General features: G+C 39.0%; 1 protein-coding gene across 2 annotated transcripts; it reads right to left on the bottom strand.

Moving 5' to 3' along the window:
- Window positions 1-790: 790 nt before the first annotated feature.
- Window positions 791-16,122, bottom strand: slc39a13 (solute carrier family 39 member 13). Of its 2 annotated transcripts, none has more exons than XM_078247412.1 (10): window positions 15,903-16,122; window positions 13,100-13,462; window positions 11,004-11,111; window positions 10,422-10,564; window positions 7,314-7,433; window positions 5,984-6,073; window positions 2,312-2,362; window positions 1,993-2,125; window positions 1,810-1,909; window positions 791-1,551 (listed from the first exon to the last, which is right to left on the bottom strand). In XM_078247412.1, the coding sequence occupies exons 2-10, from the start codon at window positions 13,425-13,427 to the stop codon at window positions 1,476-1,478; spliced, it is 1,149 nt and encodes a 382-aa protein (XP_078103538.1). In that variant the 5' UTR covers window positions 13,428-13,462; window positions 15,903-16,122; the 3' UTR covers window positions 791-1,475. The 2 variants fall into 2 exon arrangements, with proteins under 2 accessions (XP_078103538.1, XP_078103531.1); XM_078247405.1 differs by having other exon boundaries at window positions 13,100-13,516; window positions 15,903-16,121.
- Between the last annotated feature and the right edge of the window lie 11,209 nt (window positions 16,123-27,331).

Below are 27,331 nucleotides of genomic sequence, written 5' to 3'. Positions count from 1 at the left end.
AGACTATCACAGTTTTGGTGCATGACATGTTGACTTCAGCACAGGCATTAAATCAAGAAGTTGATGGATTATTTTAGGATTTTGTGACAGCTGAGCAAACGGTTATATTTGTCGACCACAAGATCGGACCTTTTAATTCAGACTCCAGAAATGTAACACGACTAAACTATGCAGTTTTGGAAACACAGCTGACTATGAATAAATTATTTGTCACTCGTGTTTACACTACAGTGTACATAGTGGTTGTTTGTTGTCCTTCTGTGCTGTGACCGAAGACGGCTCCCATAGACAATAGGCTGCTCAGCACAGGCTGATGACTAAGGAAGGCAACCCACGGTGGAGTCGTTATGGCAACAGAAGCTTGCCAAACAGACTGTGTTGAAATTGGACAAGTGTGAACATACAATCAATACCCCCCTCCCTCCATTGCCATATGACATTTTAGGCATATATTTGCAGTGAAAACATATGCACACGGTGTACAGGTTTTTGTGCAGCGATGCGCTGCCTCAGCACCTTCACACAGGTCTACCAACCAATATCAGGATAACTTAATCCCACTGAGCTAGTACATGTGGTCTTTTTGACATAAAGTTGATAAACAGCACATCCTTCTATATAGATGTTAGACATTCGTTTCATTAGTTTATTTCTTCAGGGGTGGAAAATGTCACCAAAAGGTTTAGCAACATAATGCTATCCATAATCCTGCATGGTTACGTTTTTTATAAATTGATGTTATCCATCCCTAGTCTCAAAATGTGTTAAGTCAAAACTGAATATTAACAAATAGTAGCAATATTTGTCTTTAATTAATTTCAACTTTATCACAATTATTTATTTAAGCAAAGATCAAAAGGTGCAGAGAAGATACAAAACACTTTGGTGTAGACCTGTCACTAGTGTAGCAGACCATCCTGACTTTTTGGCACTTATTTCATATAACACAAAATGATGAAGTGGTGGTGCACGTCTGATAAAACTATACATTGCTTGTCTAATTTTCAATAAATATGCAGCAGCTACATCAGAAACAGTAACAATACATACAATGTTTTAAAAAATTTATGGTTGAATACATTTTAAAGAAAAAAGGTCCTTGTAGATGTATAAAAATACCTATTCTGTGGAGTTGGTACATCAGGTGTACCTGTGTAAATGTGTGTGCAAAACAATGATTGTCTGATAAACAATATAAGACAATTTGGTAACAGAGATCCATACAAACCCTATCAATTCCCTTGAGCTTTAAGCCTGGCACATTTTGTCCACACAAATACCCCATCAGCAGATCGAGAAGGTCTTCCTTTCAGTCATAATAGAAATCCGTAAAGTGCCGTTCTTCTGTCAGTTATTTGTTTTAGTGTAATGTAATGAAAGGTTTCCTAGGAATGAGAGGTACCAGATATAAGGGGTTGGTGGAGAATGCTGAGTTTTAGTTTTTGGTTAAGGCGAGAGGGGGTTTTCCTCCATGTTCACTCAACAATTGCAGAGAGCACAGCCATGACAGCCACGCCACAGAAAATGAGCATGATCTGCAATAGGGACTGCCTGGTAAAAGAAAAACAAAGGGTACAGATTCAGACAGATTTAAGGACATTAAAGAAATACGGCATCTGCCTATTTCCACACCACAGAACAAGATATACAAAGATTTGATCGTAAACGGCCTTCTTACATTGTCACAACTCCCACAATACAGAACAGGTTAAAAGGTACCCTGTGGAGTTTGTGCCTACTATAGTGCTATGGAGCCATGTTTTTATAAGGGGGCCATGTTGTGTTTGTAATCCTCACAAGGATGCATACCTTAAACTGGACTCCTCTAGCAGGTCAGGCAGCACATTCACCAATGATATGTAGAGGAAGCCTCCAGCGGTGAAAGGCAATATCCAGGCAGTGGCATTTTCTAGAAACGGTAGGAAAGACTTATGCGTCATTCTGGCAACTGCATGTATGTATACGGTATGTATACTAAGGCTCTTACAGTACCTGTGCCTTCTGGTGACTGAGCGCACAGAGCGAAGCAAGCTCCCAAGACACCAACCAGCGCCGTGGACAGCTGCAAGCGGGCAGCACTCCACCGGTCAAATCCGGCCCTCAGCAGAATGGCAAAGTCTCCCACCTGCAAACGATAACATTTCACACAGTGTAGGAATGAGTAAACATTCAACGTGTTCACAAGCACTGTAGCAGTCTGATTCACCCCATGTACTTTCTGCTATGCAAACACCAAACCTTAAAGTGAACCTCAAATTTCTATATTCAGCAATGATATTGTACAATTTAACCAAGGACTCTGTAATCTCACCTCGTGGGGGATTTCATGGAGCAGGATGGCAAAGGTGGTGAGGAACCCAACCTGCAAGAAAAGTTACATTAACACTGCTTTGTCTTACTTCAAGAAATGTGCTCTGTAGTATCAAAAAGGGAAGATGTATGACAAATTCATCCTTTAGAGCAGGGGTCTTCAACAGGGGATCCACAACCCTTAGGGTGTCCTCAGAGTTACTCCAGGGGGGCCGCAAAATTGTTTGCTAATTTCTAAACGTTTTTTCAAAAATTAAAATGTCTGAAAACATACATTAATATGTAACCCTGTGCCATCCACATGTATGTTTTACATTAAAACATGATGTATGAATAATGTGTAAATAGCAATCCATCCACCCAGTTTAATATGCAGCTCAGTTTTATACAATATATGTAGTAGGGGGGTCCCTGCTCTGTCTCTTTCAGCTAAGGGATCCTTGGTCTAAACATCCTTGAAGACCCCTGCTTTAGAGCACCTGAGTTGAGTGCTACGCTATGTGTGTTCAGCCTGCAGTGCATAGTGCAAAGAGAAAAAAATGTAAAAGACAAAGTATAAACTTTGAGCTGCTTTAAGCTGTCACAGCTTTACAGTTCTTTAAGTCCTTAAAAGTTTTTTGAATCCTACATGAAGAGCATTATGAGACCTATCGATTGTGTAAAGAGCATAACCATACACAAATCCCATGTAGCTGAAAGGCGATTGACGATAGAGCTGCAATTAGTTGTCAACTATTAAATTAATTGCTACTAAGTAAAACTACTTTGAAAATCGATTAATCAGTTTGAGTCATTTTTTTTTTATGAAAAAAGTCAAAATTCTCTGATTCTAGCTTCTTAAATGTGAATGTTTTTAGTTTCTTTACTCATCTATGACAGTGAACTGAACATCTTTGAGCTGTGGACAAAACAAGACATTTGGGGACGTCATCTTGGGCTTTGGAAAACACCGATCAACATTTTTCACCATTTTCTGACATTTTATAGACCAAGCAACAAATCAACAGATTAATCAACAATAAAAATAACTGTTAGTTGCAGCCCTAATTGGAGATTTTTAAGTTTTGTCTAAAAATAAAGTTAACGAATGAGGTAATCTCCGCACAACTCAAAGCTCAAGCCGATTATTTGTTAGACGATTAAAAAGTAGGCAAAAAGGGCCATGAGGCTTAATAACTTTTTCTGCATACTCTTTTTCTTAAATGTTAAAATTTCAAAAGTTAAGTATTTTAGGAGATTAAAGCCAAAGACCTTATTATAATAATGAGAAATGTGTACTCTAAGTATTAGTATGTCAATATTAGTATTTAAAAATCTGTTAATAAAATTCAGTTCAAAACAAAGGCAAAATGAAGCCTCATGCCATTATAATAACATTAATAATAATAATAATAATGATAACAACAACAACAACAACCTTAGTCCAGGAAGCAGGGAGATGTAAGAAGTTCAAAATCGGTAAGGTGGGGCCAAAAAAAGTGAATGATGTAATGTGGTTTGCAGTTTAAGCCGCATGAAGCTACTACGGTACTAGCAATGCCCAGCTCACTTTATGACTTTGTTGATTGTTGAGGGGGAATTCACAAATTTTATATCCCGATATCCTCAAGTGCCATTTACTAATAAAACATCACATTTTTCTATGTTCATTGGCACATTCAGAATTTAAAAAAATGTGATCTCTGAACTTCTTCATATTAATTTAACACTGCGTTTATCCATATCATCTTCACACAGCATTTCAATGTGGCAAAGTCACATTGTGATAAATGTGCATGAGAAATAACAGAAAACACCGGTGAGATGTCTTGTATGTGTATGTTTGAGAAATCGAGTTAACTTCCTCTCTGGCACATTGATCCATAGTTCATGCTGCTAGCCTTATGTCTCTCCAGCTGGACTCTCTCCTTCCCACAGCTACAAATATACAGTAACCTAGTGAAGCAATGCAAATACATGTTACTGCACCTTTCTGATCAAGCCTGTGGGATGATGCAACAAGAATAAGTGTTAAAGTGAAAACGTTTGTTGTATCCTGTAATGAATGTCTACTGAGTCCTCTTAAGACTGTGGGACTGCTGATACAACAGGTCTGTTGCTCTGCCAGTGATTCTGCAAACACTGCCCTCACACAGAAGGCGTTTTGTGTCCAAATTCCCCAGATACATTTGTGCCCTTTGCTTTCATTAGGTACAGTATTACAGCGCTCCTCCTTGGCCATTTTGCAGCTCACCTGCATAACACTCAGCCTTTGAAGTGCAACAACAAGAAATATAGAAGATGTAGCCTAATATTTACATGGAATGGACATTTAAAACCAGTCTCTTATTCAGTTCCTATGGGGGGTCAGGATTTGCGTTTCCCCAAACTAATTATTAGCATCTAACACATCTACAAGTCCCTCACTATACAATCACATTTCTCCATCATTATAAATTGAGTACATTTTGGGTTTTTTTGGCTGTTGGTCAAGAAGAAATAATAATTATGGGGTCGGTCAATGAGGACGATAACTGTTACTTGAAGTTTCTTAATAATCCTAAAATGTTGACATGATAGACAGCCTAGTGTCAGTGTATGCACTACATTTATCAGCAATGATTGTCAGTTCATGATTGGGTGCTAATTTGGTCTGCAACCCCAGGGAGCTATTTCCCCCGCAATCATCCTTAATGAAGACCAAGAGCTCATGTATAATAAATATGCATGCTGAGGACTCAATGTGAATGTAATCACATTCTCAGGCATGAGTCATTTGTTAAGCTAGTGTGGTTGGGAATGTAAACATTATTAGCACAAAACTCTGCTTACACACTGTTGATAGCTAGAGCCCCATATCCATAACTGCACTCTTTTTTTTTATAAACACAATTCCCTCACTGCTAGGTAGCAGTTAAAAGACATTTCACTGTGAAATGTACTGTCTGAACTTCTGATTCAACAACTGACTGCATGAAATAACTAAACATGAATTAGATAAGCTGCATTCTGAGTGTCAAAACTTTATTGTAATTTGTTCTGGAATTCTGTGTTAATATAAAACAAATTCTCTAGACTGTGCCTTTATCCAAGAGAAAAATGAAGACATAGAAACGGAGCACCACAAAGCAAAGCAACTTCCTAATCTACATACTACATATTACTCTAAATGTAGAACAGGGTGAAAGAATGTGGGTGCTTATAATATGTCAGCAAGCAATGCATCATCAAGGCTGTGTTGTAGAGGTTGATGAAAGCCTTTTATCCTTGCACAGTTAACTATATGCAGTGCACAGATCCATATGATGCACATTGCACACATCATTTGGGTGATATGAACGTAAGATGATTGCAGAAGTGACACTTATCTGTGTTTTTGTTTATTATTTTTAAAGAAATGGCAGAGCAGATTCCGAAAAACAAACCCAGTGTGGCAGGGTTTACATTTTTATGATGTAAATTGAGGGAGCAAAAGCAGTATTGGCTCAAGAAAATCGGCAGCCCGTATCGGTCATCGTCTAAGGGTGATGGAAAAAAAAAAAGAAAAATAGGTATTTGAAAAATAGCACAAAAATATCCATATCGGTCGATCCCTTATTCATTGATGAAAATCTTTTCTTTTTTTTTGTATGTGAGAAATATAGATATTCCAAGAGTATTTTATTTCCTTGTTGAGATTATCAAAGCCTCTTACCTTTTTGCTAACCAGGAAACTTCCTGCTACTGCCAGTCCATGGGTGAAGTTGTCAATGCAGTTGGCCAGGAGGTTTAGGTATCCACTTATCTGTGACACACGAAACATAATGCCACTGTTACTCACACTGTTCTTGATTGGTCAAAACTACAAGAAGTATGGTCAACAGGAATGTAATTATTTATCAGTCACAACATTCTCTTTTAAAGAGGCGCTATGCAGTTTTGGCCATTTCTTTGCCGTTTTCTCGCAGGTTTCTCTATAGAGCTCCCCCTACAGCTTTGGAATAGATATTTGGCAGCTCCTAGGTTTACTTGTGTCTGACTCCTCGCTCGGTCAGTCTGCCGTTTCCTCTTTCTCCGTTCCTCCGATAATGCTTTCCTAGCTTTCTGCTTCTTTTTTTGCCGGCTCAGCCATGACGATAGTGTGAAAAACTCCATCGCTACCTTGTTAGCCGGTTCCTGAATGGGCGTATGTGTGCAGTGCCGTGAAGCAATTCGCTACATCGCGAGACCTGATATCACGCGATACTTCCTGATGCTGAGGCTGGCAGCTCGCCGGCCGAAAGTTGCAAGGGTGGTTTTTCCTCTCACAGGCGCTAGGGGGAAGCGAGACGACCACCATTCAACTTGAAAAAAAGTCATATAACCATTCCAATGACTCCGAAGTTGTTTCAGTTAAAGTGAAAAAAAAAAAAAAAAAAACATAGTTCCCCTTTAATATACAATTCTGGTTAAATTTGATCAGTTGTCCTTTAATATCCAATATGCATTTTTATAGGTTGAGATTTTGGTGACTAAATAGATCCTGTGGTGTCAGCTAAAGTTACTCCCAGCCTTGTAGTCTGACCCCCTTAAAATGAGGCTGAAAATGATCCGTTCCTCTCAGGAAACAAAAGGCAGCTGCTGGTGATGTGCCACACCTTTCTGGGTCAATTTTGTTGTTGGTGTAATACACTGTTCAATTGCACAGGTGAGATGCAATGTGGTGTGCTCCTCAGGTCGTGCTAAAAGACTAGTGTGAAAAATAAGAATTAGAAAAATGAAAAAGAAAGGCTAAAAATTCAAGATAAAATATAAATATATGTAAAAGAAAAAGTGCAAATATGTAATGTGCAAGGCAGTGCAAAGGATTTGGTTTCATTGAGCCAACTATGTTGCTGGTTATTAACTAAACGACATTTATTAGTTTAGAGGATTGAAGAAGCAAAAAATGCATCTCTTACATAAACTCTTCCCTATCAAGCGTTTACCTATAGTGGCGTCTTAAAAAAGAAGATCATTTTCTGTCTTTTTTGTTAACTGGGAAATGTTTTGGTTGTCAGAATTACCTTGATTTTCTCTGATCTTTCCTGCAGACTCTGCTGCTTGGAAGATTTCCATGACTCAGCATGATGCACAGTCTTGAGTGTTGCCACTGCCTTTCCACTGAAAGCTGAATTAGACTGTGGCTGGGGAGAAAAACAAGGAAGAAAAATAAGGCGAAAATGAACATCTTGTCCCCCACATGCACCATAACTCCAACCTCTTTTTTTCCAAAGTTTTTCTTATAAATAATCTTTATGTTCCCATTACCATTAGTGTCCACCATCAGAAATATGTTTTTAACTTGAAAGGGCTTGTCTCCCCTAAAATAAACAAACACCTTAGCCACTAACACCAGTCTTACAAAAAAAGTGAGTTAATGGTAGCCTGGGTTTAACAGTGCAATAAACTTGCATTTTATTGTTGCTACCACTGTGTGCCAAAGGCTTTCACCTCCTGCCAGTAGAACAGCTGGTGAAAAAAGTCCTGATTATTTTCGTGTAATAAGCAGTCACTTGTACTTTTGCGTCATTTTTCAGACATAACAGATTACCTTTAAATTCCAACACTGCTCAACATGTTTATATTTTGAAGACAAAAGAAGAGACAGATTTATTTCAGGCTATAGCCTCCATTTTCCGAGAACAGCCCAACTTCCTTGTTCCCTCAATCTGAAACCACTTACGTTGCCATTTAGACTGATATTAAAATGAAGGAAGAGGCGATTAGCCTGCTGTCTTCTGGTTGCGGCAAGGACATGTTTGCTCCATGTCTATGATTGAAGCATGAGGAAATAAAGCTTGATGACTTATCAATCTCCTCTTGTGGTAAAACAGGTAAGAGCTAAAGTGTTGCTGCAATACACCCAATTTAAAATGTCCTGGAAATAATATAAAGTGAATGACTCTCTTCTTTGCATTTTACATCAACCATTGTTGCTTTTTACACATTTGATGCATCCATCCAACACACTGACCCAATTCAAGTTAAAAGAAGTTCAGCTTGTTACAGTCTTTGCACATTTTGGTAAGATTTGCCTAAACACAAAGTATTGTAAAAGGACAAATACTTAGAACGGTCTTTCCCAAACTGTCACGCTCTATTGTTGTGTCTGTCTATAAGCTGAGTGCTCTCCTGTGGACACTGAAATGGCTAAAGTAGCTGCTTCACCCCGGCACTATAAATAGACACCATTGAGGAGCTGAGCCGTGGATTCCAATCTTCTCCCTCACTGGCAATACAAAGACGAGGGAGAATGATACGGCCTTTACAAAACATACTGCAACCACCCACTCATCGTCTACAAAGAAACCATGTGTTAAAAAATTCCGTTCGTCAATCTTGCAGGGTCAAATTTCATGTTACACTATTTATAATATCATTACTAAACAATGAACTTCAACTTTGATGCTCATTAGCATTCATTTTGACACTAGTCAACACAGTTTTTTCATAAATAAATCTGAACAGCTGTGGTACAGAGCAGACATAATATCTCATGTGGTTTAGTTTGCTCATTGATAAACATACATTTCATAATTATTCATACTAAGATGTTAAAGGAACAGTTTGACATTTTGGGTAAAAAAAACAAACTTATTTGCTTTCTTCCTGAGAGTTAGACAAGAAGTTTGAAACCTCTATGGGCCCCATCTTGCACCCAGCGCAATTGACTTTGTACATCGACGCATGTATCATTCCTATTTTGCACCCGACGCACAGCGGACTTTTCCCTCCACAGACTCATGTCGGTAAATTAGGGAATGAACTTGCGCTCCCAGGGGCAGTTCAGCAAAAAGAGGAGGCGTGTTCCGGCTCAAACGTTCCCTAGTGCTATTTTGCAGTTTCAGAAAACAGTTCCGCCAAAGACCAGGAAAAACCTAGTCTAAAGTCAGTGGCGCGTTATTCAGATGCTATTTTAAGAGTGCATGCTTGGCCGTAATGTAGAGTGTGCACACTGCACATACACTTTGCTTCTCTCAACTCACGGACCCAGCAGTTCCCATTTTTGCAAACCATACATAAATACAAGGAAAAATATGACCTTGTTTTACACATTTCCATGAATCATGGATGTGTTGATGATATAAATGAGAAAATATTAGAGGACTTAAGGAGATGTGATGTTGAACTGCATGTGCCGATGCCACTTAACCCAAATGCCCCAGCAGCAGCACGGGAGAGGAGAGACAGAAGAGCTGCATCGTCTATAGTGAGGTCATCTCGGTCTAATGTTAGACTACATTGCAAAAATATCACCATGCATTCATAACCTCGTGATTCAGTGAGAGTGAGCCCAAAACATCGGAATGTATGTTTTTGTGACATTTCTTTATTTACATTTTGACAAAAAGAAAAATCAATAGCAAACGTCTGTCTCCTCGGCTGTGAACCGCTCCTGGCGTGCGCCCATGGATGTATTAAGAGCGTGCCTAGCAATCCGCCATGGAACAAGCGTGCCTGCTTTTAAAAGGGAATGTGCGAGAACGCTCTGATTGGTTTATTGCATGTTACGCCAAACCCACACCTATGAGTAATGTAGCTACTTCAGAATGTAGCTACTTCAGACCAACCCATTTTAGAGTAATTTATCCCACCGGTATTATAGCAACAGCGCCGGAGATCCGCCCACAAAGCTACTTGAGTTTGGCATTTGATACTTGCGTTTCAGATCGTTAAAATAGGGCCCTGTGTCTGTCTGGTTAGCTTAGCTTAGCAAAGACTGGAAACAGGGGGAAACAGCTAACAAAATCTGCCTCCTAGCGCCTCTAAATCTCCCTAATCAAAATGTTTATCTCTAATTTATTTAGTCTGTGCAAAAACCTTGAGTTAAAACAACAACTTGTGGTTTTATAGGGGTTATGTGCTGGATTATTTCTTAGCCAGGCACAGTAACATCCCAGAGTCACAGAATTAAAATATTGAAGTATTCCTTTAAACTTTTCCCTGTTAGAGGAGATCACTGATACTGTAGGTCGGTTGTACAGTAGGTTATTGAATGCTACAGTCACCAAAACACTGATAACACTGACAAATATGCAGACCGAGCACTAACAGACCAAGCAAAAAAAAAGGTGAAGGCTTGTATTAACACGTCTGTGTGCAGTGAGACTCCTTTCAGCTGCAACACTTACAGCAGAGTTAGAATTCAGGTCTGAATCTGAAGTGGGGTCCTCGTGGCCGTCTTGGTCTTGGAACATCTTCTCCAGGAGGAGAAAGGACAACAGGCCAACGATTACCCACAAGCCCTGGGTCATGTAGTGGTTGTGTTTACCAGCTAGGACGGAAGCAGAGAGATTGTACATAAGACTGAGTGAGCAAATGCACTAAGTGACAACCGAGCTACAACATAGGCGAGTGCAACAAACACGGTTTATAGTAACTAAAACCAAGAGTTGGATTAAATACATACATTAATGCAATCCCATTGCAAAATAAATATTTATGTTTGAAAGCAATGTAATGCATGATTAATATATTTCAAAATGATATCATATTTGAAAAACTACTGTTCCTGAATGAAGTTCGCTGACATACCCGGTCTTGTTGCTATATGTTAGAAGACTATTAGTAAGGCAAGACAACAAAGCAGTAATAATATACTTTCATACCAGCCAATTTCTACTAGAAATATCTTATTCTTAAGAGGGGTCAAAGAAATAATAAATTGTTTAAATACAAAAGGTGGTGATGGTATTGTTGGAGAGGAGACCCACCTGAAGAGCCAGAAAACGCCCACGCCTCAGGAAGGAGGTGAAGGAATACATCACCAAGGAGACCACCAATAGCAAAGCTCAAGAGCTGTTTCAGCTTCTGGCCACCAGCTTAGAAAACACAGAGACAGAGAGAGAGAGAAAATTATAGTGTGTTTAATAAAGAACTGTATATTGATTTCATGTGGTTGTGACGCCCTGGCTCAGGAGCCAATGGAGAGAGAGGGGAAGGACATACGGAAACTTCATACACCCGAGTAAATTGGGCTTCAGCCTATTTAAGTGGCTTTTTCGCTAACCTCTCTTTTCTCGTCCCAACTAATTTGGTTAAGGTATGTGTAATTGTTTTAGAATTTATTTCATGTGTGATTCCCTTTTTTTGTCACTGACTTTAGAGTAGGCCAGGTAGTGACATATTTCATTTTGGCTTGAGATCACAGCCACAAAATAAGATTTTTTTTTTATTTTTATTTTTTTTAAATGACACCTTTTCTGAATAATTCATGACAAACACACGCACACACCAACATTTGAGTGACTCATGTGCTCCGCACTGCTGTAGGAGTTTCCTCAGTAATGACTAACCTCCATTTAGGACTGCACTTGAAAACCCCACGGCCTAAAATACATCTGGAATGCCACGTTCATGTGGGTGGAGCCACTCAAGAGACTGCAGGCCTCTGACTGACCTACAGTAACTTAGGCCTGGTTATTGCAGCGTTAGTCTATATCCTTGACGTTCCACTTCCGGGATTGCTCTGTTGCCGCCGGAAAAGCCACCGGATTTCACTCATTTAGGCCGGGTATCTGTTGCCTTGGGCTTCCTTTGTGCTGGCATTTTAAACTCTGGTCGATTTATGAGGACTATGGTTAACCTTTTCTCAGATCTCTGCAGGGTAAATCCAGACAGCTAGCTAGACTATCTGTCCAATCTGAGTTTTCTGTTGCATGACTAAAACGACTTTTAAAACGTACACACGTTCCACCAAAACAAGTTCCTTCCGAGCCCATTTTGCAGCGGCACCACGGCTTTTCTCCAGCGCTTAGCACTGACCAAGACGATGGTGATTGGTTTAAAGAAATGCCAATAAACCCGAGCACGTTTTCCTCCCATCCCTGAATGCTGTGTGGAGTAGCCAGACCCTCCTCCAGGGCGCTTTGGAGGAGGGTCTGGCAAAGCGAGACTATTGAAGCGCTTACGCTCATGTTTCTTTTTCAAATAGGTGTATTGAAACACACGTGTTCAAGCATAAGTTAAGGAACAAAAATCAACCAAATGAAACTGCTGTCATCATGGAGTGGTTAAAAGAGGAGATATGGTATTTGTATTGGGCATAATCAGTATGCGTTACTGTCTGCTACAGTGTCTGGATGGCAATGTCGGTCTGCACAACACTTCATTTCCAGACAAAAATAACATCAACTATTCAATGCTTTTTAACTCCTACGAAGTTTTGTACAGACATTCAAGGTCCCCAAAGGAAGAAGCCAACAAACTTTGTGGTCGTCTGACTTCTCATCTAGTGCAACCAGCAGGTGAAGGTTTTCATCTATCTGGTAATAGCGCAACATCCACCACATGGAATGTGTTAGGGGATGAGGAGAGCTGAGATTTACAGTATTAGGGAGCCACTACAGAGCTGGAATTTTAGGTATATAGTTAACGAGTTAATGAGACAGAAATATTTACTTCTTTTACCTATTTTACTTTCTTTTCTGAACTCTTCTGCTTTCAACACTGCAGTCATTTGTCAGTGTATAGCGGTTTAACATTTCTATTGCGCCATGTTTGTCCATGTTGACATGTATGCATTATAAATACTAAGGCTAATATAACAATGACTAGCTCGTCATGCAGTACACAGATACAGCACATGACTGCCTCCTGCTTTTTCAAAAAATGATATGATTTAGAGGGGATATTTTCTCTTCAGTTACAAAGATATCATTATCATAAGTATCACTATCAATGTCTTGCAAAATACTGTATATTACAGAACTGTCTATGTTGTGTTATCATTATTGCCATAAGCAAAATATTGTGATAGTATTGTGAGTAATTCACAGGCATGTGTAGGTTACATGTTGCCATCTCTTACCTTCTGTTTTAAGGGCTGCTCCAGCTTCAATTGGAATCACAAGAAGGGGGAAAATCCCACTGAGGCCAACAGCAACAGAGCCCACCAGGGACAAAAGCCAAACATGAGCATGTTCGCTGTATAAGAAGTTTGCTACTGCCCGGAGGTCTGGGAGGTAATCTGTCAAGCTGGGGCTGGGTCCTGCAGCAGTGGCTGTTGCATGAGCCATAGCTGATTGTGTCATCTTGTGGCTGCTTGATGCCCCCCTGGAGGTCAGCATCAGCAGGGTAACTGGGATCAACAGAGCAGCTAAAGCCCAGCTGGGCTTCCTACAGCTTCCACCTTTCATTCGTCCCACGGTCCAAAAATAATGTCCCAGTAATGCTGCAAGTTGAGCACACTTTCAGAAAAACAGGCCTCTCCTGCGCCTTCTCAAACCTGTATGAACATTTTAAATAAGCATTTAATTAAGGATGCAACTCACAATTATTTTCATGATCTATTAATCTGGTGTGTAGTTTGGTAAATTAAACGTCATCAGAAAATCCTGTCACAATATTTTCAAGCCCAAGGTGGTCTTCAAATAGCTTATCTAGTCTGACTGCTAAATCCCAAACGCACTGCATTTTATATCACGCAAGACAAAGCAACATTTCCATGAAATTGAAAAGCTGGAACCAGCTTGCTTGCATTTTTGCTTGATCCAACTAGATGTAAATTGTCGTTACTCTGATCGGGAGTGACACCAAGATCGAAAGTGACTGATGGTATGGCGATAATGTATCCCTGGCGCCTCTCGCGTTCCACCGCCACATACCGTTTAACAGCAAGTGCAGCTTAAATATAATGTTTTCTACTCCTTACTGTCTAAGAGAAAATAAATAATTAAAATCTGAAAGTGGTAGGCCACTGTCAGTGACAATGACAGTAAAGTAATTAAAAATATATTGCCAATATACCCAAAGTTAATTAAGCTAGCCATAGCTGGCTATTGTTAGCCTAGGCACTGTAGTCAGTCTGACTAATCCATAACAGAAAGAGAAAACTAATACTTGTATTGTTTTTGGCATTTTTAATAGTAGAACGCGATCACACATTACATCATATAAATCTCCACATCGTGAAACAATGACCAGGCATATGGCATATTATAAATACTTTGAATGAGTAGCAGGTAGCTATGAGCATGGCATACGCGGTTTTCTACCACCATAGCTATGAGAGATGTCAGGGTATTTTCTCACTATGATCCATCTTCGGATAGTCTTAATGTGTAATTAGTGATGATTACATGTTATATAGTTTTATTTGGTTAGATGGCTCGACATTTCTGTCATGGATTAGTAAGACTGGCTACATGATTATGGTGGCTAGGCTAACAATAGGAAATGGTATATGTGCCAGGTCATAAAAAAACAGGTTAACTGAAATTTCCAATGGATTCCTTCCTATTCATAATGACCCTGACTATGACCATACAAAGGTTCATATGGTTTTACTCATTTTTTGAGACATTTAAAAAGGGAAAGTCAGTTTTTATCTAGTTTTTTTTTTTAAGACAGGTCAAAGATGATTATTTGATAATGACTTTCCTTCCTTCCTATATGTTGACACTGTGTGGATGCTTCCAACTGTTCGTCTGAATTCTGCATGAATTTAGTTAATTGTCATAGTCAAAGTTACTTTTGTGCCTGGACAAGTGAAAGGTGTAAACAAAATGGGGTAAATGGAGTAAATGTACTTGTCCGAAGAAGGAAGTGCAACAAAAAGTTAATGTAGCACTGCATTAGCCACTTTTCAATCACGGCGCTACTGCTGACCAGCTGCCAGTGTTGCCAACTTAGCGACTTGGTCGCTAGATTTAGCGACTTCTCAGACCCCCTTAGCGACTTTTTTTTTTTTTTTTTTTTTTTTTTTTTAAAAAGCGACTACCGACAAATCTAGCGACTTTTTGTGGTGTTATTGGAGACTTGTTCTTACTATTCTCAACGAGCAGCCATCTACCTTGATGACACAAGCACTAAGCTTTATGCAAACGATTGCGTAATGACGTCACGAATATGCAAATGAACGTATGACGTCATCTAGCTACTTTTAGCGACTTTTGGACCTGGTGCTAGCTACTTTAATTGGAAAAGAGTTGGCAACACTGGAGGCTGCTGACACATGCAACATTAAGTTGTGTTAAAAGTGAAGTTGTGCCAGGTAAAGAAAAGTCCAGAAACCCCAGATTCCAGTGAGTGGTTGCTTCCCTTTGGCAGCAGCCTGTAGCTAGATATCTGGCCATGCGTACGAGGTAACGTTACAGTTAAAGGTTTACGTATCATTAACCTTAATGCAAATGATTAGTAACATTTTCCAGAAAGGTTGCAAGAGATTTATTAGTGTTTGAAAGCGTCTGCTGCTCATCATTTTTCCTGTCTGGCAGTTAGCAGGACAGAGTGGATTGGATGAAGTGAGATATTCTCAACTATCACATAATCTAATAAATATACTGAAAATTAAAACGCCAAAGTCCTCAACTGACAATCAATGCAGCATTAACGTTACACTGAAATCCGTGCTTTTGACGACATACTGAACTAGTTAGCTAACTCTGTGAATAAAAGTTAGCAAGCTAATGTTAGCTGGTAAACATCCATCCAGAGCCATGTTGACGCTCACAGCCTGCTAGAGATTAGCTCCGACACAAGCAATCACTGCAAATCAACGATACCTGCTAAAACTAGCATCAGTTTGAGTAAGTTAGTGCTAACGTTAAGGGCCAGAAACCCTCGAGAACATTAAATAACGACATGCATGTGATATTGTATGTTTAAAATACCTTGTGGTTTCGGCAGTCTTTGCACCAGTGTGTCCCTGCCATCCAGGACTGCTTGATGAGGACAGGCTTGCAGTGCAAGGCTGAGATTCACAGCAGACTCCAGCTGCGCAGGGCAGGGATCCGCTAGCTGCAGCACAGTAGGTCACCACGGCTCTCCCAAACAGCCACGTATCAGGATCCCGGAGGAGGGAAAACCCTATGAACAGGAGGAGAAACAGGAGGAGAGCCAGGACATGGATCCCGCCCCACCAAAGATTTCAGGAAGTAACTTCATTTTTTGCCCCAAGGACAGTTTTTTCCACATCCAGAAGTAGCCTCCTTGAGGGAAGTTTTCTTATGGTGGTTAAAAAATGGACTTAACCTTCTAACACTGTTCTGGTCAAAAATGACCGATTTACACATTCCCTGTACCATAAATATGGCATTTTTCATCAGATTGCCTAAAGACCTTATGGTATCCTTCACTAAAGGCATTTGAACACATAACATTCATTGCGACTACTTTCTTTGAATTTTGATCAATCAACTTAGTCACACTTCTTTTGTTTACGGTCAAAAATGACCGCCATAGGAAATGAATGGGAAAGAGTATAATTTTCATCCAGGAGATAAAAGACATCTCCATACACACACTCCTACAACTTTCCTGTGCTTGTGTACCCATTCACAGGTGCGAAGCTTCCATTTGCAAGGACACTGCACCATGACTGCAATTTGCCATTGTGTGAACCACCAATGTTCGCACACATGTACACACACTCACACACATACTTCATGTTGTCAGTTCATGTTGTCATGTTGCCACCTCTGCATGTGAACCACCAATGTTCGCACACACATGCATGCACGCACACACTGAAACACACACACCCACGCACCCGCAAACCGACAGATACACACACACTCACACAAAGTTCATGAGTCATGTTACCACTTGTGCATGTGATCCACCAATGTTCACAGATACATGCATGCACGCACACACACACACACACACACACACACACACACACACACACACACACACACACACACGTTGTAGATGTTAATGTTCTAATAAGGTTCTTTTACAATAAATATTCTATTAAAAATACTTTTTGTCATTTTTATTGGCATTTATGTTAAAATAAGAGCAGTTAAAACTGTCCACTGTCTGGTCAAATTTGACTGAAAACAGTAAATTAAGGGGGGTAAGCAACAAGGGGTGTAGCAACAAACAGTGTTTAAAGGTTAATCAAGAAACACATCTGCCTTGCTTATACATAAGCTGGCAGATGGTCACATATAACACACAAAGTCACAAAAAGGATCCAATATCAATCAACCTGCAAGTTGCAAATTTTAAGAATAAACTCAAATACATTTTTAGGGGAATTTAACAGAAAGTTTACACATTTTAACACCCACATGAGTTTTATTTGAATATATGGATTGGAACATTTTCATATACCCCAGTCCTATCGGAGCTGTTTCAAATGTGTCAGTGATACACTATACTCACAACTCACTCTATATTTCTATGCTTGTCAATTTTAACACAGTGACACTGATTCACATTTCACTACAGTCTTATTATTCTTATAATTCCCAACAGGTATCCTGCATACCGGACAGCATTGCACTCAAATGAGGCCCTTGAGGACAACATTGACAGTATGGCTTGCACCATTATTTGTAATTTGCTACTCCCTTTGTTCTACACTGCTGCTCATTCAAACGTGCCTGTTGGAAATAGGCCGATTGCTTGGCCTCCTGTATTGCTGCTTGCAGCATTCTCCAGAACCATTCAACCCCGAAATAACTCATAGAAGGTCCCCAAAGCACTTAATATGCAACTCAATCATACACTACTGACTTACGGTGTATTTATACTTCAGAGGAAAACATTGAACTACTACATTTTCCTGCGTTGCAGATTCAGATTTTACTCACAAAATATAACAATTCAAATACATGCATTATTGTTCATTAAACTATTCAGCATTATAGTTGAAAGCGCTACCTTGCGCAGATGTTAAGTACATTGTCCTGGTAGTGCCTTTCTTTTAATTTTAAGTAAACATTTGAATATGTTAGTTTAACTTCAGAAAAAAAAAAACAGTTTGAGTACTTCTTCTACCACTGCCAAAACCAACATTACCAGTTAGAGAAAGGGTGAAAAGTAAAGCAAGCCACTGTTTGCCTGGGCCCCCCAAATATTATATTGACCATTTCAGTTAATCTAGTCTCGCCAAAAACAATAATTTTGTGATTTTATTTCCCTGTTTTCTTTCAACCTTTATTGTGCATTCACTTGCATGCAGGTCACCACATTTGTTAGATGGACAGCCAGACTTTATTAGTTAGATGTACAGTCAGGTCCATAAATATTGGGACATCGACACAATTCTAATCTTTTTGGCTCTATACACCACCACAATGGAGTTGAAATGAAACGAACAAGATGTGCTTTAACTGCAGACTTTCAGCTTTAATTTGAGGGTATTTACATCCAAATCAGGTGAACGGTGTAGGAATTACAACAGTTTGTATATGTGCCTCCCACTTTCTAAGGGACCAAAAGTAATGGGACAGATTAACAATCATAAATCAAAACTTTCACTTTTTAATACTTGGTTGCAAATCCTTTGCATTCAATTACAGCCTGAAGTCTGGAACGCATAGACATCACCAGACGCTGGGTTTCATCCCTGGTGATGCTCTGCCAGGCCTCTACTGCAACTGTCTTCAGTTTCTGCTTGTTCTTGGGGCATTTTCCCTTCAGTTTTGTCTTCAGCAAGTGAAATGCATGCTCAATCGAATTCAGGTCAGGTGATTGACTTGGCCATTGCATAACATTCCACTTCTTTCCCTTAAAAAAACTCTTGGGTTGCTTTCGCAGTATGCTTCGGGTCATTGTCCATCTGCACTGTGAGCGCCGTCCAATGAGTTCTGAAGCATTTGGCTGAATATGAGCAGATAATATTGCCCGAAACACTTCAGAATTCATCCTGCTGCTTTTGTCAGCAGTCACATCATCAATAAATACAAGAGAACCAGTTCCATTGGCAGCCATACATGCCCACGCCATGACACTACCACCACCATACTTCACTGATGAGGTGGTATGCTTTGGATCATGAGCAGTTCCTTTCCTTCTCCATACTCTTCTCTTCCCATCACTCTGGTACAAGTTGATCTTTGTCTCATCTGTCCATAGGATGTTGTTCCAGAAATGTGAAGGCTTTTTAGATGTTGTTTGGCAAACTCTAATCTGGCCTTCCTGTTTTTGAGGCTCACCAATGGTTTACATCTTGTAGTGAACCCTCTGTATTCACTCTGGTGAAGTCTTCTCTTGATTGTTGACTTTGACACACATACACCTACCTCCTGGAGAGTGTTCTTGATCTGGCCAACTGTTGTGAAGGGTGTTTTTCTTCACCAGGAAAGTATTCTTCGGTCATCCACCACAGTTGTTTTTCCGTGGTCTTCCGGGTCTTTTGGTGTTGCTGTGCTCACCGGTGCATTCTTTCTTTTTAAGAATGTTCCAAACAGTTGATTTGGCCACACCTAATGTTTTTGCTATCTCTCTGATGGGTTTGTTTAGATTTTTCAGCCTAATGATGGCTTGCTTCACTGATAGTGACAGCTCTTTGGCTCTCATATTGAGAGTTGACAGCAACAGATTCCAAATGCAAATAGCACACTTGAAATGAACTCTGGACTTTTTATCTGCTCCTTGTAAATGGGATAATGAGGGAATAACACACACCTGGCCATGGAACAGCTGAGCAGCCAATTGTCCCATTACTTTTGGTCCCTTAGAAAGTGGGAGGCACATATACAAACTGTTGTAATTCCTACACCGTTCACCTGATTTGGATGTAAATACCCTCAAATTAAAGCTGAAAGTCTGCAGTTAAAGCACATCTTGTTCGTTTCATTTCAACTCCATTGTGGTGGTGTATAGAGCCAAAAAGATTAGAATTGTGTCGATGTCCCAATATTTATGGACCTGACTGTATATACAGGCTTTTTTTATTTTACTTTTTTATGTATATACAGTACAGTTTAATATGTATACTGAGCATCTTGAGCACAAACATGTCCTTTCAGATGAATAAAATGATATCTAATTAAGTAGGCCCTTTTCACAGAAGACATTTTAACATGTCACGGTAGGAAAAGCACAGGTGTAAATATTAAAGGCATGTCACACTATCATAGCTTACTGGGACACTTGATTAAAACAGAGCCATCATGAGTGTTGTTAGTAACACCGGTTTTCCTACTATGACAAATATGTCATTATATTTCATTCATATGAATAAATAGAAATGTCTATTGGGAAAATGCCTTTTTCATATTTGGAGTTGCTCCAGGATTGGATGTCATCACTACAGACAGTTTTAACTAATATGTACAATGTTGTGTGACGGCCCCTGTGTGATCCGGTGGGGCCTCTCTGGTCTTACCCATCTTTGTTTTGAGTTGATTGCAGATCTGGTGCGCCTGGGAGCTGTGAGCTGATAAAGCTCCACCTGGTCACACTACAGGCTCTCTCTTCACTGCAATCCAGACATCAACCATGGCCTGATCATCCTGCCTGCCACATCATGTTTTGAGTTTATTTAAGTTACAGAGACACACTTTGCACATTACAAAAGATATGTTTAGTTTATTCTTTTGTTAAATAAATAAATTTTGATCATTTATGATGCCTCGTTCCCTCTTTTTTCATGGCCCTTGAGCCAGGTTGTGACAGTTGTAAAAAAGAAAGTGATATAAGTATGTCTAATGTTTTCCCTCAAAGTCTTATACCCAGTAAAACATAGGGTTCCCCATTTGAGAAGTTTGGGTTTCACTACCTTATGTGCATAGGCACAACACTCAAAGGACTGAGGAACCAACCTATTCAACACATCATCAGCCAAAGTGAATGCAGTCAGTGCCAAATCTAGGCTGCAAAACCTTTTTATATCAATGACCCCTGATAAATGAATCTGTGTTAGACTTCATTACAGACCTCTAATCAGATATAAGATATTTAATGTGATATACAGTACATGACTCAGTGTGGAATCTTCTTTGGCTCAGAGCAATGTTGGCTGGGCATAATTACAAAACACCATATGTAAAGCTTCATAAGTCACAAGACCAACCAAATTTTACACAGTGTTGCCAAATATCTATTCCAAAGCTGTAGGGGGGGCTCTGTAGAGAAACATGCGAGCAAAAAGCGAGAAAACAGCGAAGAAATTGCCAAAACTGCATAGCGCCCCTTTAAATAGAGAATGCATGCAGTGATGAGCCATATTACTGCTTTGCTTGATTACAGAAACCCAGATAGTTTTGAAAGAGACAAACAATAAGTAGTCATGAAAAAGAATATATAGCCTTTACATGAATGTACAGTATAACTGGTATAACCCATACCATCCTCACACCAATGTTCTCTTTGGTATGCATAGAAACCCTAGATCAATTGAGAGGGAGAAATGTATTAATAAACTGAACAAGCCACGGGAGATATCTGGAGAAAATGGAAACTAGGCAGTTGTGTAGTAAATAAATTACAGAGCCTGTGTCTATCAATAAGTGTGCTTTCACCACTCATCCACCGTTCAGTTGGTTGTAGACTGCACAGGAAAATTTGTGATTTTATCAGTGGTGGAAAGTACATTTACTCAAGAACTGTTATGTTATGTTATGCTACTTCATACTTCTGCTCCACCACATTTCAGAGGCAACTAGAACTGCAAGCAGTTATGATGGGGTCTAAGCCTCCTGCAAGAGCCCCTCCCGACGACCCGCAGAGTCCGCGAAAGTTGAACCCAAAGTGTGACGGCAGCAAGGCGAACGTCAGGAAATATTGCAGCATGTGAGTTGACAGGTCTGTAGTAAATTGAAAATGCAAACTTTCCATTTACATTCATTTTATACATGCGTTCTTATGGCACTCATGTATTTTTTGGGGTGTAATAGGTCATGCTTATTTTGACCGATCAGTACAACATTGTAGGCATGGCCTCAGGAGTGGCCCTAGATCATACCCACCAAATTCCGTAAAGATCGCATGAGCCCTTTATGAGATATAAACTTTTGGTATTTGTAGCACCCCCTAATGATCAGTGTTAGTCAAATTTGGTCCAGAGCCTAGTGGAAAGTTGCTTTGTCTTCCTTACTGCCCCATTTATCATCTAACAACCCCTCAGATTTATTTTTTGAGGTTGGGAGTCACTGAGCTAAATCTGCTAAACAGTATATAAAGTTGTTAAAACTAGCTCTACCTCGACCAGCTACAGTAAAACACAGCTTACACATGAATAACAAAACATAAAACAACTTAAAAATACTATATATTATAATATATTAATACCATTTTTCTGCAGAATGAGTACATTTGGCTGACAATATGTCTGTACTGGATTTTGAATGCAATTTTACTTCTAGTAGTTTTTAATTCATGTATTGGTAGTTTTACTTTATCAAAGCATCTGAATACTTCTTCCTCTCTTAAACCATCTTTCAAACAAAATCAGTTTTGAAATAGTAAATCAGTAAAAGTATTCAAGGTCCACAACAAGCATCTTGCTCCCATGGTTGGGTCCCTAGGTGGTCAGCACCCGCATCCCCACCTCACTTCTAGTAGAGCAATAAGGGTTCTTAATAAACTGTCTGACCAGCAGATGGTGTATGTGACAGTAATATACTGCTATATAATATAATTATTGAATGACATTTGCCCTGACAGCCAAGAAATTTCACCTTATTGCATTATCACAGCAATTACATTTTGGCTGCTTCTTAAACAGCAGTCTCTGCTGAGTTAAAGTAGGACTACCAGTCCAGGTGTGTTTCACATTTTTGGATGTAAAAAAAAGGGACGTTGTTTTTGTTTAACATTTAAGAATCTTTAAGTTCTCCGATTTTTAAAAATAGACCAGGTAGTTGCGACTCTGACAGGCGGACTTAGCAGAGTGAGATGTAACGATAACAAAAAACATGATTAATATCTGCACTGAGTCATCCTTGTCTGACTTGAGCAATACATAAAGAAAGAGGAACTTGGTTGTTTGGTTGGATTGAGGCCCAAAGCCGTATACGAGTGTATAGGGATAAATGTGTATATTTGTGTGTGTGTGTGTGTGTGTGTGTGTGTGTGTGTGTGTGTGTGTGTGTGTGTGTGTGTATTCAAAAACTGTTATTAAAGAGATTGATACAGCAGATCAGACCTACTATTGCAGAGTTGTACTCTAATGCGCTGTGTAAAATAGAAAAAAGTGTCTGTGTGTGTGTGTGTGTGTGTGTGTGTGTGTGTGTGTGTGTGTGTGTGTGTGTGTGCGAGCGTGCATGCATGCTTGTCCATGTGCCTTGTGATTCACCCTTGCTAATAATACCCACAGCCTTGGCTGATAGTTGAATCTTGTGGAGTCCAGAGAAAATGAGGAATCAGGAATAAGAAGTGAGAGGGCTGGATATCCCCTTGCATGCATGTCGGGCGACTGTTCCATGTCATTGTGAAACACATGATGGCCACTGAAACCTCTGGTGACTATCAGCCAGGAAGCATGGGCCCTCTCTGTGGACCGTCCTACCACGTAATATTCAATGTGATTTTCACTTGTTTTTGTAGATTTCAAAAGAATCATATGTGAAACAGAAATCATTTTGTTAAAAGCCCACTTCTACTTGTTTACTGAGCTCTCTTCTTAAATTTAGTTTCTTTTTCATTAATTTTAGTGCACAAAACAAACAACATGCACATTTAATTTTTGTAAAATATTTGCTTATTTGTTCATATAATTGTAAGTTACAATGTCTTCTAAAAACTCTTTGCAATGTGTTATGTGTGATTAAACCTTTCAGTATCTTACAAAACATATAACTGCACATTGTCACTCTGCACCTTCTGCAGATGAAAGGTGGTTTTATTTTGATAAAAGGCCACAAAACATCATAGAACTGCTCTTATCCAAAAAATGAGCTCCTCTTATTCAGGCAATGAGTTCTAATAAAAAAATGATTGAGCTGATTTGAATGCTTGTTAATTATTCCAGCTTTGTATAACACAGGGGTACCACAGCTTCTGTTAAAACTCCTGAAATCTGTTAGTCACACCCAAATGCCTCATTTTACAAACATAGCTCTGTAAATACATGCATTTTTTTTAATTATATCACTATGCTTTTATGAAATATGGTCGCTTTCATTGTATCATGAATGTTTAGTCATTAATATACAGCAAAATTGAAAATGAAAATAGGTTCTGCACTTAAGTCTAATGTAGGCCACAGGCTTTCGACTAAGGATGTCAAGATGTGACAAAATGAACTTAACTGATCAGCATCAGGAGTTCACACTGTATTTACAGCTTTAAAAACTGGTTTTGTAGGAAGAGTTTGTCACCTTCTTGTTTTAATAAGGAAGAAGAAGAAGGAGAAGAAGAACAAGAAGAAGAAGCTTTATAGGACCAACCTAAATTGGTAGAATTAAGGAAGTTTTTAGTTCCCCTGCTAATTCAGAGATATATAGAAAGCCTGCATTTTTCAACCACCTTTGGCAATTTGCTTCCAGTAGTTCAACAACTCCCCTGTGGACACCTTTACCGTTCATCAATGGATGTTGTACAGAGGGCGACGGTAAGACCCAAACACGTTTGTTCTCCGAGTCTGACTACGGGCGCTTCCTGATTTTCCTTATTAGAGCACGCTGAGATGGTGTTTTAGTATTACTTTGTGTATTGAATAAAGTGTTGAGTTTATGATCAGAAACTGCTGGTTAACAGTACTATACTTGCAGTATACTTTTATTTTATTAATTACAGAACTATGTTTTTTGTTGGTTATGCCATTTTTGTAAGCATTCATACAAGATTTAAAATAGTTTACTTTATTACCAATAGCCTGCTTAGATAGCCTGACATGATAGATGGCAATTTAAATGTGTTGCATTGTTTTCCTGTGCAAGGCTGAACCATATTGTATTTACTAAAAGTGCCCAAATCAACAAGAAATGTAGTTTGTTTCAATTATTTTGGGGTGGTTAGTAATGTATTCCTGTTCTTTTTTAAAGCCTACTAACTATAAACTTTGTACTGTCTTGGATAATTAAATTTGTTTGCTATACACAACAAAATAAGTTATTGTTTGCATTAATCTAATATGAAGAATGGGACACTGTGCCTGAGAGATTTTTATGCTTCTTTTGTTTCGGACAAAACCTTTTTAACTGAATTACTCAACTAGCTCAAAAGAAATGGTGAGCAAAGACGATTACGAAATGTTAATACTGCCACAGGAGTTACAGAGTGTGGACATCAACCTGCAGTCATTCTGGTCAAACTGATGTTCTGCAGAGGAGGAGTGCAACACTTCCTGTTGCGACGTTGCCTGTATCCTGTTTTCCACAGTCAGTGGTCATGCGTGTCATTCCACTCTGCGAGGCTGTGTTGGCACAATCTTGTGACCTTGTAGTGTGAATCTTATGAGACTGAATTAAGGAAGACTCCACGTCTGAGAAAAAACTGAATGTCAGCAAAATATCTAAGAGCACAATAAATTTATCCAGAACTGTTGAGAAATAGCTATGACTTTGGTCTGTCTTGCAAAAAGTTGATGAGGAAGACTACAGTAAATAACATGTTTTTTTATTGTATAATTCCTTTGTTAAGTAAGCTGTAGCAGTACTTCCTTCAAAATATTTGTAGCCTCTTAAAATAAATGCATACAGAGATAGTAATGAGAACATTGACACCTCCACACAGCAAGACATGAGGGGCCAATCTAACCATTTGCGTGCTTGGGAGGGCTTCAACCATCAAAGATATGTATCTTGTGACTGCATTCAGACGACGAACTGTGAAGTGCTCAGTTACACCCTGTTGTGGGACAAAACCAGAAAGCAGCACTCGGTCAGAGCTACTGCAAGTCACAAGTATGTAACTTCACAGTGTGTATATAAAAATATAACAATGCTGGAAACTTACAGTATATCTTGTTGGACGTGTTGTTTTTATAGAGATTCAGTCACTGCTGGTGGACACAATAACATGTACACCTGCTCAGTGTAAGGCAATCCAATACATTAGCCCTTTAATATTTTTTTTGCCAGTCATAGTTAGTATTTGCTTGCTATTATTTGCACAAAGACTGGAAATAGGGGAAACAGCAAGCCTGGTTCTGTTTAAAGGCCTACCAGCACCCCTAAAACTCACTAATACGTTGTACCTTGTTTGGGCCTGGCCAAGAAATAGTCTGTTATCACATAACCCCCATCAAACTACAGAATGCCATTATAACATGTTGATAAATGAGCTTTAGAGGTGCTGGTAGGCCTTTGTTACCTTTGTTATAATTTGTCTTTTTTACTGTGAACAGAGCCAGGCTAGCTGTTTCCCCCGTTTTCCAGTATTTGTGCTAAGCTACAGTAAACTAATTATCTGCTGACTGTCGCTTCATGTTTACAGTACAGAAATGAAAGTTATCGATCGATCTTCTCACCTAACTCTTGGCAAGAAAGGAAATAAATTATAATTATTTCTCAAAATGTCAAACTGCTCCTTTAAGTACCAATACCACACTGTAAAAAAATTCATGTAAAAGTCCAGCTTTGGAAATGCTACTTAAAGTGAGATATGTAACATTTCAAATAAGAAATAAGAAATTCTTCATATTACAAATTAAAATATTGAATTTATGAGCAATACAACTTTTGCTCATTTCAACACACTCAGAGGTTTTGCTGCTACTTGGTCTGGCATGACCAGTATGGTGGCTAATGTTAGCTAATTTTAGATAACTTAGACATTGCTGTTTGACTGAATAACATTAGGCAGTAACAGTTGCTGCTACTTGTCAAAAGTGTCATAGGATACATAAGTGTTATAAGCTAAATTTAATTAAATAATCAAAAGAAAAAGTACTCAATGCAGAATAATGACCATTACTGATGCATGTTTAAGTAGCATTGAAGTATTGTAGTTGGTCGAGGTAGAGCTAATTCTAAGTATTTTATATATTGTTGGGTAGTTTAATATATAACAATGCATCATTACATTATATTATAAGGCTTTCTGTTATTTTGTTTGTGACCCAGTGTGGGTGTTGAAATGACACATACTTAGCCAAAATTGGATGTTGTGAGTGTCACATGTTTTGCTGGGCTATTGAATTGGATTCACTATATTTAGCAAGTTTTCATGTAACTGTGTCCACCACTGTATTATAAGTAGGCTAACATATGGGTAATATAGCTGGAGCCTTATAATATCCCTGGTATTCCTATAATATTTCATGCAATCAAACAGATCTGTCACAAATTCTATATTTATGAAGTTTATAATGTTCACTTTTTGTTGACACTGTCAGAAAAGGTGTACAGTAGTTAGTGGTGTACTAACTTTGTACTAACTTTACCCCTAGTGTTTGTAAATGGGTTGGGCAAAACAT

Source organism: Sander vitreus, chromosome 1 (genome assembly GCF_031162955.1).
Source record: "Sander vitreus isolate 19-12246 chromosome 1, sanVit1, whole genome shotgun sequence".
In the NCBI taxonomy this organism is placed as follows: domain Eukaryota; kingdom Metazoa; phylum Chordata; class Actinopteri; order Perciformes; family Percidae; genus Sander; species Sander vitreus.
This window is presented reverse-complemented; position numbering and strand designations above follow the sequence as displayed.